General features: G+C 37.5%; 1 protein-coding gene across 4 annotated transcripts in view; it reads left to right on the top strand.

The window, feature by feature from the left end:
- LOC131439381 (probable ubiquitin carboxyl-terminal hydrolase FAF) overlaps positions 1–16,696 on the top strand; it is a 466,389-nt gene that overhangs the window by 47,124 nt on the left and 402,569 nt on the right. For 3 of the 4 annotated variants that reach the window (XM_058610309.1, XM_058610308.1, XM_058610310.1), the window contains one exon: positions 12,290–15,520. The exons of the other annotated variant lie outside the window; for it this stretch is intronic. In XM_058610309.1, coding sequence (XP_058466292.1) covers positions 12,290–15,520 — 3,231 coding nt within the window. The remainder of the gene's footprint in view (positions 1–12,289; positions 15,521–16,696) is intronic. 4 annotated transcript variants of the gene reach the window in all.

The raw sequence follows: 16,696 nt of genomic DNA, 5'->3' as shown, positions 1-16,696 counted from the left end.
GCAATGGTTCAGAACGTGTCATTTTTTATCGCTGCGTCCTGTTGTTTACACTCTTCTCTAACCACTTGTGCAGTTGTTTATTCGCTTACATTAGTTTGTTTCGAAATGCGTGGACTTTCAGCAGAACAACGTCGAAAAATTGTGCACAGAACGCGGACTGTCACTGAGAAAGATAGCAAAAATGGAAGGAGTAAGTGAAAAAGTCGTGCGAAATGCAGACAGGAAGTTCGGTGAGGATAACACCTTTGAGGATAAACCGAAAACGGGTCGAAAAAAAGGTTGCTAACCCTCATTTGGAATGTTTACAAAAACGACTTCTACCCATGATTCGAAGCCAAATGGATCCTGTTGTCTTCTGGCCAGATCTTGCTTCTTGCCACTACTCGAAATCAACGGTAGAATGGTATACTACCAATAATGTCTCTTTCGTCCCAAAAGACATGAATCCACTAAATTGTCCACAACTTCAACCAATTGAGGAATTTTGGGCATTAACGATGGCACATCTTAGAAAACATGTCTCGGCAGCCGAAACCATTCAACCGTTCGAAAAAGATTAGAAAAAAGCGTCAAAACTTGTCGTCAAGAAGTCTGAACGGAAATAAATGAGGAACGTTCGCAAGAAGGTGCGCCAGCTAGTCTACAATGGCTAAGTAGCAAATGTTGAGAATAATATTCTGTTGTTGTAGTCTAATACCAGGTGTACAACTTTGCTTCCGCCGTTTTCCGATAGGTAGCTGTACCGGCTGAGGCTGGTTAAAATACATAGATGATAATGCCTTTAAAGTGAGTGTGTACAGTGCCTAACGAATTGTCATCGCCGTTTCAGTGACAGTTGTTCTTGTTTTCGTATTATTCACGCTCGAAAATGTCTGTTTATGTGCCCAATTCTAGCCATTTGCGGGAAGTTTTACTTTTCTGTTACAATTAAAAAAAAAATGCAACTGAAGCGCATCGAATGCTTTCAGAAACTTACGATGATACTGCTCTGAGTAAAAGAACGTGCCGGGAGTGGTTTCAACGTTGGTGATTTCGATGTCGAAGACAAACATGATGGTGGAAGAGAAAAAACCTTCAAAGATGAATAACAATTTACTACGAGCTCTTAAAACCGGGTGAAACCATCACAGGAGATCGCTACCGAAGGCAACAGATGCGCCTTAGTCGCGCGCTAAAATAAAAGCGGCCACAGTATCAAGAGCGACATGACAAAGTCATCCTCCAACACGACAATGCTCGGCCTCACGTCGCAAAAGTGGTCAAAAAGTACCTGGAAACGCTGAAATGGGAAGTCTTGCCCCACCCGCCATATTCCCCAGATGTCGCCCCTTCTGACTTCCACCTGTTCCGTTCGATGGCACACAGCCTGGCAGATCAAAATTTTCAATCCTTCGAAGAGTTGGAAAAATGGATTGCTTCATGGATAGCGTCAAAAAAGGACTCCTTTTTCGAGCCGGGATCCGAAAATTGAAGGAAAGATGGGAGAAAGTTGTCGCTAGCGACGGACAATACTTTGAATAATACATCTGTAAGCACTTTTTCGCAATAAAGCTTTAAATTTAAAAAAAAAAAAACGGCGGAAGCAAAGTTGTACATCTAATATTATCAGTATATCGAATAAAATTTGAATATCTAACACTTGTGAATTATTTACAGCGAAATCAAAGTGCGTCCTAACTTTCTAGGACAGTCTTTAATATAAGAAAGGCGTAATTTCACCACTAGATGGATTAAAACAGGTTTTTGGACATGTGATATATATTTAAGGATCAAGAGTAAACCAAGTTAACTTGTGTTGGTAATTTGTATATTACGTACATTTGACTTTTTGAATGAAATATCAGTTTTGATCAATTTTTTACCAACGTTTTATGGAAAATAGCTTACATTTTATGAGAGAAGATTCTAATTCCTTAATAAAAAAATATTAGCAACACTGCTTGAATGCATTTGTATTAGATTGCGCTATACAAAATAAACAAAACCAAATATTTTCTGTTACAAAAACAGTTTCCCGGAAGAAATAAATAGTTTTACGACAACATACCATATCCATTGCCCTTCACGTGTTAAAATAAAGATTCCTTGCGGGTTTACTTATAGAAGGTACGTAAATCTTTATACCGTAACAATTTCTGCAAGAGAAAATCCATATAGGAATGTTGCTAATCAAATGTGAAGCGCCGGAATTTGTTTTTACGCACACATTGTTGACATCACTCATACGCTTGCAAGGTGTCTTGCTCCTTAAGGTGAAATGTAGCGTCATAAAATGCGCGCAAAATTTTATCCGCTTCAGTTGAACGAACCGTCGCACAAAGCATACCCAGAAAAACGGACACATAGAAACAAGGACTTTTTTCAATGATTGAGCGCAGTGGGTTTACCTCTCGTTATATTGGCATGTAAAAAAGATTGGACGTAATGGATTTTTGAATCTTTCACACTTTGAATATATGCTAATTCAATCGTTATTGTTAGTGATTACTCTTACTCTAGAGCTATAAATCATGATTAATTATAAATTACTAACATGAGGCTATATGTATATGTATTGACCAACTTGCTAACCATGTATATGCTTGAGTTTAGTAGCAAGCCTGGATTCTCCTTCAAAAGAACGATTGTAGACTAGATAACATTCAAGTATTTTCGATATCTTTGCCAGTCGTTCACTAGGCCCTTCCCGCCGATGAGATAGAATTTACGTAAAAGTATTTACTTGACACGCATGATAGAGCACGGTCGAATTTACTTATCGAATACATTCAATGCCAATATATTACATTCTAATTGACTTTCATTTTCATCTTCGAATAAGTAAAAAGTATTATTTCTGGTGTGTCAATAGGATCGTAGCACTAGCCATGTAATCGAAGTTATGCTATGAGTCGACTGCGAAGTCTGTTAAAACAGAAAGGCCAAATTTCTCAAAAGGAATGTAATTCTAAGACTTCCACACACAGACATTTTCCTGGTGTTACTGGCTTGTGAGTTAACGGCTATCACCGAGTCAAGGCAACTTTAGATGCAGGTAAACAAAACCCGCCTGCGCCTATTGCAAACGCAGCAAAAGCTGGTGTACAGCCAATATTCGGGGCGTTCCCGACTTGGAAGCAATCGAAGAAGGCCATCCCATTCATACGCACAGAGGTGAAGAGACACAGAGGTGCGAACGCATAGAAGTGCTCAGACACAGAGGTGCGGAGACGAAGGGGTGTAAAGGCACAGAGGTGCTAAGGCACAGAGGTGCTAGGGCGCATCAGCGCAAAGTCGCAGAGACAACCACCAGGTATCAGTTCGTATGGTGTACAGTACCGGTTGCGGTGGACAGAAAGAAGCATTATCGTGTGGTGCTACACAAGAAGCATCACAACTCATCGTCAACAAGAGCTACAACGCTGTATCTAAGGCCAGGTACAGGCAGCGTACAGACCAAGCTCAGCAAAGACCACGACGGCAGAGTAACGGAGATAGAAGACAGCAAATTTAAAATAGTTGGAGCGAGCTTCATGCCGAGTACCTGTGGAAAGCAGAAAGCGACTAACAGGTAGATCTATAACTTTATTTTATTTCACTTTAAAGTATATTCTCGTTTATATAAGTTAGTTGAGATCAATTTAAACATATATGTAATGGATGATCTAATGGATGATAATCCAGGAGATCCATCTCTGCCACCAGGCGAAAATTTAACGGTTCCCAACTCGCAGAGAACGAAGTTTTACAATGAAACTTCTGCGGGCCCATGGATAGTCTATTTTCGGCGTAAAATGAAGGCTTTAAATTTATTTTATATATCTAAAGAATTAACATCACGATTTCCCGCTACCAAAGAGATCGTAAGAGTCCATAAAGACAAGATCCGTGTTGTAGTCGATTCCTTGAAGCAGGCTAACGAGATTGTTGTTTGCGAATTATTTACCCGCGAATATCGCGTATATATTCCTTCGAAAGACGTTGAAATAGACGGTGTTATCACCGAAGCGGGTCTTTCGGTTAAAGAGTTGCTTGAGCATGGAGTTGGACGTTTTAAAAACTCCATGCTTGAGGGAGTAAGGATACTCGAGTGCAAGCATTTGTACTCAGCATCTTTCAAAGAAGGAAACAAAACTTATCGACCTTCAGATTCGTATCCAGTAACATTCGCTGGATCTGCCTTGCCTAGCCATGTCCACATCGATAGAGTTCGCCTTCCTGTTCGGCTTTTCATACCAAATGTTATGAATTGCACGAACTGCAAAAAATTTGGCCACACAGCTACTTACTGTAGTAATATGTCGAAATGTACATAATGTTAAGGGCCTCATAAGGATAATCTTTGCGATAAAGATATTGAAAAATGTGTTTATTGTGGGGAAAGTCCTCATGATGATCTTTCAGTATGCGCTGCATTTAAATTGCGTAAGGACAAAATGAAGCTTTCTTTAAAAGCACGGTCTAAGCGCACATATGCGGAAATGCTCAAAACTATCATTTATGTCCCACCTTTGGAATCCGAAAACGGTTTTTCAAATCTGTCGGAACCAGAGGAATCTGACTCTGACGGAAATAGTGAAGATACCTCGTTTGTCACTCCTCAAGGGTCTGTTAAGAGGAGATTATCAAACCACAAAATACCAAAAAAGACACCTAAAATTACACCTTCAAAAAAAGATCCCCGTGCTAAATCTAAAAAGCCAAATTTAAAACCAAAAACTGTGCCTCCTGGTTTGTCAAATTCACAAACCAATCCAAGAACTAGCACAAGAAAAGACAATAATCCAGTGGGCTCCGTGTCACAGCCAACATCAGGATTACTGAAGTTTTCGGAAATTGTAGAATGGATTTTCGCAGCATTCAATATTTCTGAACCTCTAAAGACTATCATAACGGCATTCCTTCCAATAGCTAGAACTTTTTTGAAACAGTTATCAGCTCAATGGCCAGTTCTTTCAGGTTTTGTATCATTTGATGGATAATTTATCATCCGCCGCAAATGATTCAATCACTGTTCTGCAGTGGAATTGTCGAAGCATCATGCCAAAACTTGATTCATTTAAAGTTTTGTTGCATAGTCAAAAATGTGATGTATTTGCTTTGTGCGAAACATGGCTTTCATCAAACATAGCCTTAAATTTTAATGACTTTAACATTATACGTCTCGATAGAGACTCTCCGTATGGTGGAGTGCTTTTAGGAATTAAGAAATCTTATTCCTTTTATAGATTAAATATTCTTTCGACTTCTAGTATAGAAGTTGTTGCTTGTCAAATAAATATTAAAGGAAAGGACATTTGCATTGCTTCGGTATATATTCCTCCAAGAGCTCAAGTTGGACAACGACAGCTTAATGAAATTCTCGAAGCCCTTCCTGCTCCCCGTTTGATTTTAGGAGATTTCAATTCGCACGGAATGATGTGGGGTTCCGTTTACAATGATAGCAGATCATCTTTAATATATAATATATGCGACAATTTCAACATGACAGTATTGAATATGGGTAGCATGACACGGATTCCAAGACCTCCTGCACGTCCAAGTGCATTAGATTTATCTCTTTGCTCGACTTCAATTCGACTAGATTGCACCTGGAAAGTATTTCCTGATTTACACGGTAGCGATCATTTACCAATCATCATCTCAATTAGCAGTAACAAATGTATTGCTAATTCAGTTAATATTCCATATGATTTGACAAAAAATATTGACTGGATTAAATTCCAAAGTAATATGTCAAGTATCTTAAATTCCATGGAAGAGCTTCCCCCACTTGAAGAATATGACTTCGATACTGGAGGCCGCTGAACAAGCGCAAACCAAACGATTTCTTAGCCCATCGTCTAACAGAAGACCTCCAAATCCTTGGTGGGACAAAGAGTGCTCAGATGCTAAACACGCGAAACAAAATGCTTTCAAGACGTTTTTAAAACGAGGAGGAGGAACTCCTCAGAATTTTGAAAAAATCTTGGTTTTTGAAACCAAGTACAAGAACATACTTCGGGTCAAGAAATGCAGCTATTGGAGACATTTTGTAGAAGGTTTGTCAAGAGAAACCTCAATGAGCACTCTTTGGAATACGGCCAGACGAATGAGGAATCGTAACATAGGAAATGAGAGTGAGGAGTACTCGAATCGATGGATATTTGATTTTGCGAGGAAAGTTTGTCCAGATTCTGTTCCTACGCATAGCATTATTAGGGAGTCTTCTTCAAATGATGATTCCATTGATAGCCCCTTATCAATGATGGAATTTTCCATAGCACTCATGTCTTGTAACAATAACGCTCCTGGGTTGGACAGAATTAAACTCAACTTGGTGAAGAATCTGCCCGACCTCGCAAAAAGACGTTTGTTGGAATTGTTCAACAAGTTTCTTGAGCAAAATATTGTTCCACCTGACTGGAGACAAGTGAAAGTTATCGCCATTCAAAAGCCGGGGAAACCAGCTTCCAATCACAACTCATATAGACCCATTGCAATGTTGTCCTGCATCAGAAAATTGTTCGAAAAAATTATTCTTCGACGTCTCGACACTTGGGTCGAGACGAAAGGTTTGTTGTCAGATACTCAATTTGGCTTCCGAAAAAATAAAGGGACGAATGATTGCCTTGCATTGCTTTCGTCTGACATCCAAATTGCCTTCGCTCAAAAACAACAAATGGCCTCTGTATTTTTAGACATTAAAGGAGCATTTGATTCAGTTTCCATTGATGTTCTTTCAGACAAGTTCCACCAACATGGACTCCCAGCGGTTATAAATAATTATTTGCACAACCTTTTGTCAGAGAAACGCATGCATTTTTCACATGGCGATTTGGCAACATTCAGAGTTAGCTACATGGGTCTCCCGCAAGGCTCATGCCTCAGTCCGCTCCTGTATAATTTCTATGTAAACGACATTGACAGCTGCCTCGTAACCCCATGTACACTAAGACAATTGGCAGATGATGGCGTGGTTTCAGTTACTGGATCCAAAGCTATTGATCTGCGAAAACCATTGCAAGATACCTTAGATAAATTGTCCGTTTGGGCTGTTCATCTTGGTATCGAATTCTCTGCGGAGAAAACAGAGCTGGTCGTCTTTTCAAGAAAGCATGATCCCGCGCAACTTCAGCTTCATATGATGGGAAGAATGATCCAACAGGTTTTGACTTTCAAATACCTCGGGGTGTGGTTTGATTCCAAATGCACGTGGGGAGGACACATAAGGTTTCTGATAACAAAATGCCAACAAAGAGTAAATTTTCTTCGAACAATAACAGGGTCTTGGTGGGGTGCTCATCCGCAAGATCTAATAAAATTGTATCAGACAACGATACTTTCAGTGATGGAATATGGATGCGTTTGCTTTCGCTCCGCTGCAAATTCTCATATTATCAAACTGGAGCGAATTCAGTATCGTTGTTTGCGAATTGCTTTAGACTGCATGCATTCGACACATACAATGAGTCTTGAAGTTCTGGCGGGAGTTCTTCCATTGAAGGATCGTTTTTGGGAGCTTTCGTCGCGACTTCTAATAAGATGCGAGGTACTGAATCCCCTAGTTATTAATAACTTCGAAAAGCTAGTTGAGCTTCAATCTCAAACAAGATTCATGACAGTATATTTTAACCATATGTCACAGGAAATCAACCCTTCAAGATATATTCCTATCCGTGTCAGGCTCCTAAATGTCCCTGACTCAACTTTATTTTTCGACACATCTATGCAGCGCGAAGTGCGTGGAATCCCGGATCACCTACGCTCTATGGAAATCCCAAAAATATTTTCAAGTAAGTTCAGGCATATTGACTCAGAGAAAATGTTTTACACGGACGGATCGCGAATTGAAGAAGCGACAGGGTTTGGTATGTTCAACAATAATGTTTCGGCATCATTTAGGCTTCAAGAGCCTGCATCTGTTTATATAGCAGAGCTAGCAGCAGTTCATTATAGTTTGAGTGTAATCGTCACATTATCTCCAAACCATTATTTCCTCTTCACAGATAGTCTGAGTGCAATTGAAGCCATTCGCTCAAACGCTGCTGGCAAAAATGAACCGTTTTTCTTGGGCAAGATAAAACAGTGTCTGAACGACATATTGAATAATAATTATCAAATCACCATAGTTTGGGTCCCGGCTCATTGCTCCATTCCAGGCAATGAAAGAGCCGGTAGTTTTGCCAAACGTGGTGCTATTGAAGGTGAAATTTATGAGCGACCGATTGCTTTCAACGAATTTTATAGCGCGACTCGCCAAAGAACACTTGCCAGCTGGCAAGCTTCTTGGGATAGAGATGATCTGGGTCGGTGGATGCACTCAATTATTCCTAAAATATCGACAAAGGCATGGTTCAAGGGCTGGATGTGACTAGGGACTTCATTCGTTTGATGTCCAGACTCATGTCCAATCACTACGCGTTAGATGCACATCTCCTTCGAATTGGACTTTCCGAAACTAATCATTGTGCTTGTGGCAAAGGCTATCGTGATATTGATCATGTCGTTTGGACATGCGTGGACATAACTATTAAATTCCTTGCGTACCCAAGGTAGACTATCCAATGTCCCAGTTCGAGACATTCTTGCTTGTCGTGACCTTTCTTACATGAAACTTCTTTATCATTTCATAAAGACAATTGAAGTTTCAATTTAATAACTGACCCTTTTGAGGGTTAGTTCTGACTCCTACTGCGTCCATTAGTTCATCCAATAGCAAAATCTTAATAAAAATGATGTTCTGATACAAACAAACTCAAAATAGGTTACGAAATCAACAACAAAATGTATAATAATTTCAGCTTATAATTTATAGCAGTTAATCGCTTGGTTCAAATAATGTTCTTAAGGAAATTTAATAATAAATAACGAAATAGCTAATATGATATTTAAAAAATCAGAGGAATATGTTTTATTAAACTCAAATCGCTGTGACTATATTAGTATTATATTAGGTTAAGAATTCTATGTAAAAGTGATGATACGGCGAAGAAAAACTTATGTAAATTGCCTTAAGAAATAAACGTATTTATGAAAAAAAAAAAAACAATAAATGTAATATGTAATACCAAGACCTTGCAATGCATTGAATCCAACAGAATTGCACATTATTAGCATTATAAATGACAGTTACTTAGAAAATAAACGATATCTTACAATACCCATTTTATTGTATTCAACTAGTTTTTATTTCAACAAAAAACCCAATGCTGCATAAATTCCCGTCATTATTTTATATGTAAATTTTGCTCACAATATAATGCCACCGTGCCCACCGTGCATTTCTCACACCACCTCAATACGAAACAGCAGCGCGCAAGCAATAAAAAATGCGGAAAAGTTTATGTAAACTTTTTCAAATTGCGGTTGTTTTAGCTAATATTTTATAATTTTGAGTTGCATTATCAGATTCTTTGTGAAATTCTGCTACAAACACTACTTTTCAGTTCTAAAATCATCCCCGTGGAACGGAACAGTTACCGTTTATACATTTAAAATACCAATTACGGCTATTCTAAGAATACTTAGTTATGATAAATTTGATTTCGAATACTTAAGTGTTTTTGGTTTTTCGAAAATCAGTCTAGTTTTTGAATAATTGATCAAAAACGCGATTTTCGCATTCCTCTACATTTCACCTTAAGGATCAATAATAAACCAAGTTAACTTGTGTTGGTAATTTGTGTATTATGAACATTTTATTTTTTACGTATGTCATAGGTCTATGTATTCATTTATGCAGTGCAATCAGTTTATCAAAGTGACTTGCACGATTGAGCTTCACACAATCTTTTTGCCTTTCTCATATAGAAAGGTTATGCAATCCCTGTGAAAACCGATTTTTGACTGTCATATACCATTCGACTCAGTTCGTCGAGTACGCAAAATGTCTGTGTGTGTATGTATGTGTGTGTGTGTGTGTGTGTGTGTGTGTGTGTGTGTGTGTGTGTGTGTGTGTGTGTGTGTGTGTGTGTGTGTGTGTGTATGTAACGTTTTTTTGCACTAACTTTTCTCAGAGATGGCTGAACCGATTTTCACAAACTTAGATTCAAATGAAAGGTCTTGAGGTCCCATAAAAAATTCCTGAATATTATTTGGATCCGACTTCCGGTTCGGGAGTTATGGGGTGAAATGTGCAAAAAAAAAGGAAACATGTGTTCTAACTTTTCTCCTAGCTGGCGCGACCGATTTTCACAAACTTAGGTTCAAATGAAAGGTCCTGTGGTCCCATACGTAATTCCTGAATTTCATGCGGATCCGACTTCCGGATCCGGCAATATAGGGTAAAGTGAATTAAAAATTGTATACCATCATTTAAAATGGGGAAAAACCTTAAAAAAATTCTAAATCGACCTCAAATCTTTTCCAATTGATAGTTTTTATCAGTAGACGGTCAAACAAACCGATTTCGGTTATTTTTTTAAGAACCGAAGAAAATTATTTTGAAGAATACCACAGTATTATATGTGATAATATGATTGATATGAGAAAGTCATCATCACACCACTAGGTGAATTAAAACAGATCTTAACAATAAATTATACTCGAATGATTGTTAAGCCTGACTTTTTGAATTAAATATCAGTTTTGATCAACTTTTCTCCAATGTTTGATAGAAAATTGCTTACATTTTATGAATGTAGACTTCAATTCCCTAATAAAAAATTAGAAACACTGCTTCAATGCATTTGGATTAGAATATGTGCCTTTTACGGGTGTTTTTTAACAAACACTTTAAACTTTTCCACTGGAACTGCTATTGTATTACATTTCTCTACGTTTACTGTCGTGTTGTTTCTGTAACAAATGTCTGAGACCTTCTAAATAATTATATATCTGCTTTTGATTTCGGGAGGGGCCAGGGCCTCTCGGCCTCCCCCTCCCTCTGAGTACGTGATTGCCTTTCGCGTGTTAAATTAAAGGTTCCTATTTTGCGGGTATACTTATAAAAGGTATGTAAATTTTTAAATCGCAATAATTTCTGCAAGAGGAAATCCATATAGGAATGTGTTTGTTGCTAATCAAATGTGTTAGTGGAAGTAAGCTGAAACTGATTTTCGCTTTTCTTGAATTGCAATTTTAAGCAGAATGAACTGATTGGTTTGAAAGATTTATTGATTAAAATCAGGAAAAGAAGCGCCGGAATTTGTTTTTACGTACACATTGTTGACATTATCCATCCGCTTACAAAGAGTGTAGCTCCTTAAAGTGAAATGTAGCGGAATGCGCGCGTCGCGTTTTTGAACAATTATTCAAAAACTAGGCCGATTTTTGAAAACCAAAAACACTTAAGTTTTCGCAATCAAATTTATCACAACTACAATTTTACTTTGTCTATCCGTGATTGATTTTTGAAGATATAAACAGTTACTGTTCCATTCCAAGGGTATGATTTTAGAGCTGAAAAATAGTGTTCGTTACAAGAATCTGAAAAGACAATTCAATGTTATACAACTTTTGCCAAACTAACCGAAATGTGAAAAAGTTTACATAAACATTTCAGCATTTTCTGCATTGCTTGCGCGCTGCTGTTTCTTATTGTGCTAGTGCGAGAAAAGCTAGGTGGGTTTGGTGGCATTATATCGTGAGCAAAAATTGCATATCAAATAATGGAACGAGTCTATGCAACATTGAGTTTTGTTTTGAAATAACAATGAGTTCAATACAATAAAATGGGAATCGTTCATTTTCTAAGTAATTGTGATTTATAATGTTATCCAACTTTGTTGAACTCAATGCATTGATGTTACTGATGCAATGATGCTTTGTTGTGTAATATCATATAGTAGGTAATATTTCAGATTGTAGTAAATTTTTATAGCAAAGCTAAAAATTCAACCTAGGCAGGCTACTGAATGAAATGAATACCAGCCAAGTATTATCGTTTATTTAGAATATTCAATAATATTACATTCATATAACCTGGTACCAGAATCAGAATTCAAATCTATTTAGTACAATTGTTTTCGTTGTCTAGCAGAATGCTAGTACAAAAAAGTTGTTTTATGGATAATTTTTATAAAAGACTATGGTGGTAATAATATGTGAATATCATTGGGTGAATTCTTTGAAAATCTCATTGTTCGACATATTTTAAAAATTTGATTTGTATATTCATTTTCAATTGATTTGCATAAACTATGAAAATTTATATATCCATGTTATCAACTTATAGGTGAATAATATATGACACAAAACGTCGCTAAACGACAACGAAAGTCAATTGGAATAGAATATGTTGACAGTGAATTTTCAGTAATTTCATATTCCGACAGTGTTTTAATAATTTCGTTCATTGATCTCTTTCTTGTATACTTTATTATTGCAGAAATGGATTCGAGACAATGATGTTTTAGGAATAGTGCTGAGAGATTCACTACACCAGCCACAGTATGTAGAGAAGCTGGAGAAGATACTTCGTTTTCTAATTAAAGAAAAAGAACTTACATTCGATGATTTAGATGCCGTGTGGCGAGCTCAAGCAGGAAAACATGAAGCAATAGTTAAGAACGTACATGATCTTTTGGCCAAACTTGCCTGGGACTTTAATGCCGAGCAGCTGGATCACTTGTTCAAATGTTTTCAGGCAAGCATGAAAACGGCTACCAAAAAACAAAGAGAACGATTACTAGAATTAAATCGCCGATTAGCGGAAGATGACAAGAACGGTGTTATGGCGCAGAAGGTTCTTAAGTTATTCTGGACATTAGCGCATAGCTCTGATATTCCCCCCGAAGTACTCGATCAGGCACTGGCTTCACACGTAAAAATTCTAGATTATAGTTGTTCCCAAGAAAGGGATGCTCAAAAAACAATGTGGTTAGATAAATGTATTGAAGAGCTTAAAGTTGGAGATGAGTGGGCACTTCCAGCATTACGACTTATTCGTGAGATATGCACCCTCTATGAAACTACTTCAAGCCATACACCAAGAATACATCAAATGTTAACCAGACAACAAGTAATCGACAGGTTACAAAATGAACATACACTAGTTATACTAGTGACAACTAGTTTGACTAAATATATGGATAAAGTACGAATTCAAGTACAACAGGCCCCACAATTAAATCCTATGAATCTGATACTAGACAAACGATACCCACATCCCCAACAAATACAAGAAAGGCTTGAATTTTTGAAATTTCTACTAAAAGACGGTCAACTATGGCTTTGCGCTGAACAGGCAAAACAGATTTGGCAATGCTTGGCGGTAAATGCAGCTTTTCCAAGTGATCGTGAAGAATGTTTTCGATGGTTTGGTAAACTAATGGGTGATGAGCCGGACTTAGATCCGGGAATTAATAAAGATTTTTTCGAAAATAATGTATTAAAATTAGACCCGATTTTATTGACAGAAAGTGGCATAAAATGTTTTGAACGTTTTTTCAAAGCCGTAAACGCAAAAGAGGAACGCTTAAAAGGCAAACAGCGCGGCTATGTTCTCGATAATGAGAATCTTATCGGAAAGGATTATCTCTGGCGGGTTATAACTGATGCTGATGAAGATATCGCTTTCAAAGCAATAGAATTGCTGAAAGAGGTATCGACTGCCCTGGGTCCAAGATTACAGTTGAATTTGAATGAATTCCACGAAAACTTCATTAGCGAATGCTGTGATAGACTACAAAATTACTACGAGACTGTTAAGATGTTATCTGGTGTAATCGAAGTAAATTCGAAACTAGCAGAAAATGATATTAGTAGTACAAGATTCCATACAGCAGAAAAAATGTGCCGAATAGTGAAAACACTTCAAGAGTATATAAAAGAATGTGATAAAAACTTTACAGGAGAGCGAATGCTATTACCATTAAGTCGAGCGTCGCGTGGCAAGCACATCAATCTCTACATACGCTTCCAAAACCCAGGACGACACCTAGAAGATTTGGAAATGGTTACGCATAACAACGAGACAGTACAATCTTTCAAGCGTAATCTTATGAAACGAATCAAAGCAACGACAAATAATTTGAAAATTGATTTGTATAATTGTAACGGAGAGGCAATTGAGATAATCGATGACCGTCATCCTTTGTCTAATTATAACATTCGTGACAAAATGTTAATCACAGTCAAACTGACACCAAGTGGGTCTGGATTAGCTAGTTCGCCTGATAGTTCAAGTGACAGCAGTTCTGATTCGCCGCCGCGACCATGTCCTGATATGCAAAGATCTGAATCTGAGGAAATGCTCCCTGGAGTGATTATTTCTCAGAAGCCATCTTACATGGATTTTTTCCTTAAAATCTACCAGCTGGGAAGTGACCTTCAGCACGGTTTGTTACGTGATAGTTGTGTTTTTTTATTACATCTTTTACCATTGGATAGGCAGACAGTGACGAACATTCAAGCCATGTGTAATATCAAACATGCAGAGATAACTATTTCACTGGTGGACAATAACAGTTTTAATCGTACTCCGGAAGCACTTTTCATCGATCCAAGTTCGGCGCGTATCCTCTACAATTTAGAAGTGTTGCATGCAATGCTCATACCTGCATTGGATTCCGGTAGTGAACAGACACTTCATTTGCAATCGTGCTGGTTGCAATGCGGGGCATCACATTTCATTCTCGATCTTTTAACGAAAAATAATTTTCTAACTACCGCTGATATGCATACGAAGCGTGCTGCTTATCATTGTGTTCTCAAAATAGTCAAATTTTTCCTTTACATTGTGGGTTGCATTCTTGGCAAGGTCGGCAATAATCCTAAGAATTTCCACACAGATACCGACCGCTCGCAAGTTGATATTGTAAAACAAGTTATACAAGCTATTCCCGGAAATTCTGATTTGACTATTAGATCCGTAGCAGTTAAGCTCGCTCAGAATATCGCCGATGAAATGTTGACTCCTAGTGCAGAAGGTGATAGGTATCGCAACCTATATCAATCAGCGCTACATTGGAATTTGCCAGATATGCCTACTATAAAAGCAATAGTCAATCTTGCCTGGGCTGCTTCAGGTAATAACTTGGAATCGATTGGATCATCAGTTGACTTTAGTAAGGACATCACTACTCCAGAACTGGATGATTTTGCGGTTTGCAAAGAAGCTCTAGAAGTACTCTGCATTGCACTAGTTCTACATTATAATGCATATGATACACTTAGTCGTGATAACGCCTGGTCGAACTTCATACAATCACTGGTTCTCGTGAATCCTTCGCGTCATATACGACAAACTGCATACGAACAATTTTTTCTCATTACCACTTACTGTGCGTCTGATAGACGACCGTTTTTATTTATGGTGAAATTGTTGATCAAACTTTTAAGAACAGTAATTCCACAGCATCAACAATCTTGCGCTGACTATTTCCAGTTGTTTTGTCGAATTCTTAGCTATGGATGTTCCAATAGTTGGCCATTGCCGATATGCGAAGAATTGTTGATGCAAGAGATTGAATGGCTTCGTACAGTGCGCGATAGTGTAAAATCAACGGGCGGTATTCGAGTACATGATGATCTTCTAGAAGGCCACCTGTGTCTAACAAAAGAACTAATGTGTTATCTTAGCCCGGAACTCAAATCACAAAGATGTGACTTAATAACGGTAAGTAAAGCACCTTAAATTTTAATGGTACCTAAATTCTTGAAAAGACCGAAGCTTATAGTACCAAAGTATACTTATACTAAAAAACCTGTTTTAATCCACCTAGTTGTGTAATGATGCCTAGAGTATATTTGCAATTAACATGTAATATTTTTACGACCAACATATAATGCCTGCACAATAGAAGAATTACATAGTTTAATAAAAGAATTTTGTTCATTTATACATCGTTTTGTATAGAAACACGCTGTTAAAATTTAATCCAGTTCGTAATTTATAGATAATAAAAACCAAGAAAATACAGTACATCGATTTTGAAAAACAGTACATTTTGCAGTACGTATTTTTACTAAAAATAGTGAATGAACAACAAAAGCCAATAAATTTGATTAGTATATAACGAGAAAAAAAAGAGAAAAACAACATGCGAATACAACTATGTACTGAAAACCGCGAAAAAGCTACCGCATAGATGGGACCAGGTCGTAACTAGCTATTATCCAGGGAAATCGCCAATTAAGGCCAGGTTCTTCCAAACAATTTTTAAAATATCTAAAGAAATTTGTCCGTAAATTGCTAGAACATACTCTTAGAAATGACATAAAATTAGTCGCGAAGGAACACGCGACCAAAAAGTTGGTAGAAAAAGGCGAGATTATGCGCGCCCAGGTACGATTAGTCACGAATAAAAACTTTGGTCGACTTTTTCTTGATACCATGTTTTTTCAATTGTGTGTCACTCGTATTCCCAAACAGAAAATGAAACTGGTTTTCTTTTTACTTTCTGACGATTGGTGTCCAAGATAGAGCCATCATATTGAAAAAATAAAAAGAATTAAATTTTTTATGGAGTTTAATATATGTACTTTTATCTGTAAATAGTATAATTTATAAATATTTTTTAAACAATAGGTGAAATTTAAAAAAAAGACATGTTTTGGAGGAACCAGACCTTAAACTATACTGCATGTGAAGCACACGAAGAAACAGCTTAATTGAATAGAAGAACCGAGCATGTTCAGCTGTGGTCGGGCGCCACGCCGTTCAATTGTAGTCATATCTCTAGAGCAATCCCTCCGCCAGCTGTTTCAGCCCTCAATTAGTCTGTTTCTTCGTGTGCTTCACATGTAGGATAGTTTAAACGAAAAAAAAACGATTCTTCCGGATAGTAGGTAG

This window comes from Malaya genurostris, chromosome 3, assembly GCF_030247185.1.
Source record: "Malaya genurostris strain Urasoe2022 chromosome 3, Malgen_1.1, whole genome shotgun sequence".
NCBI lineage: Eukaryota > Metazoa > Arthropoda > Insecta > Diptera > Culicidae > Malaya > Malaya genurostris.
This window is presented reverse-complemented; position numbering and strand designations above follow the sequence as displayed.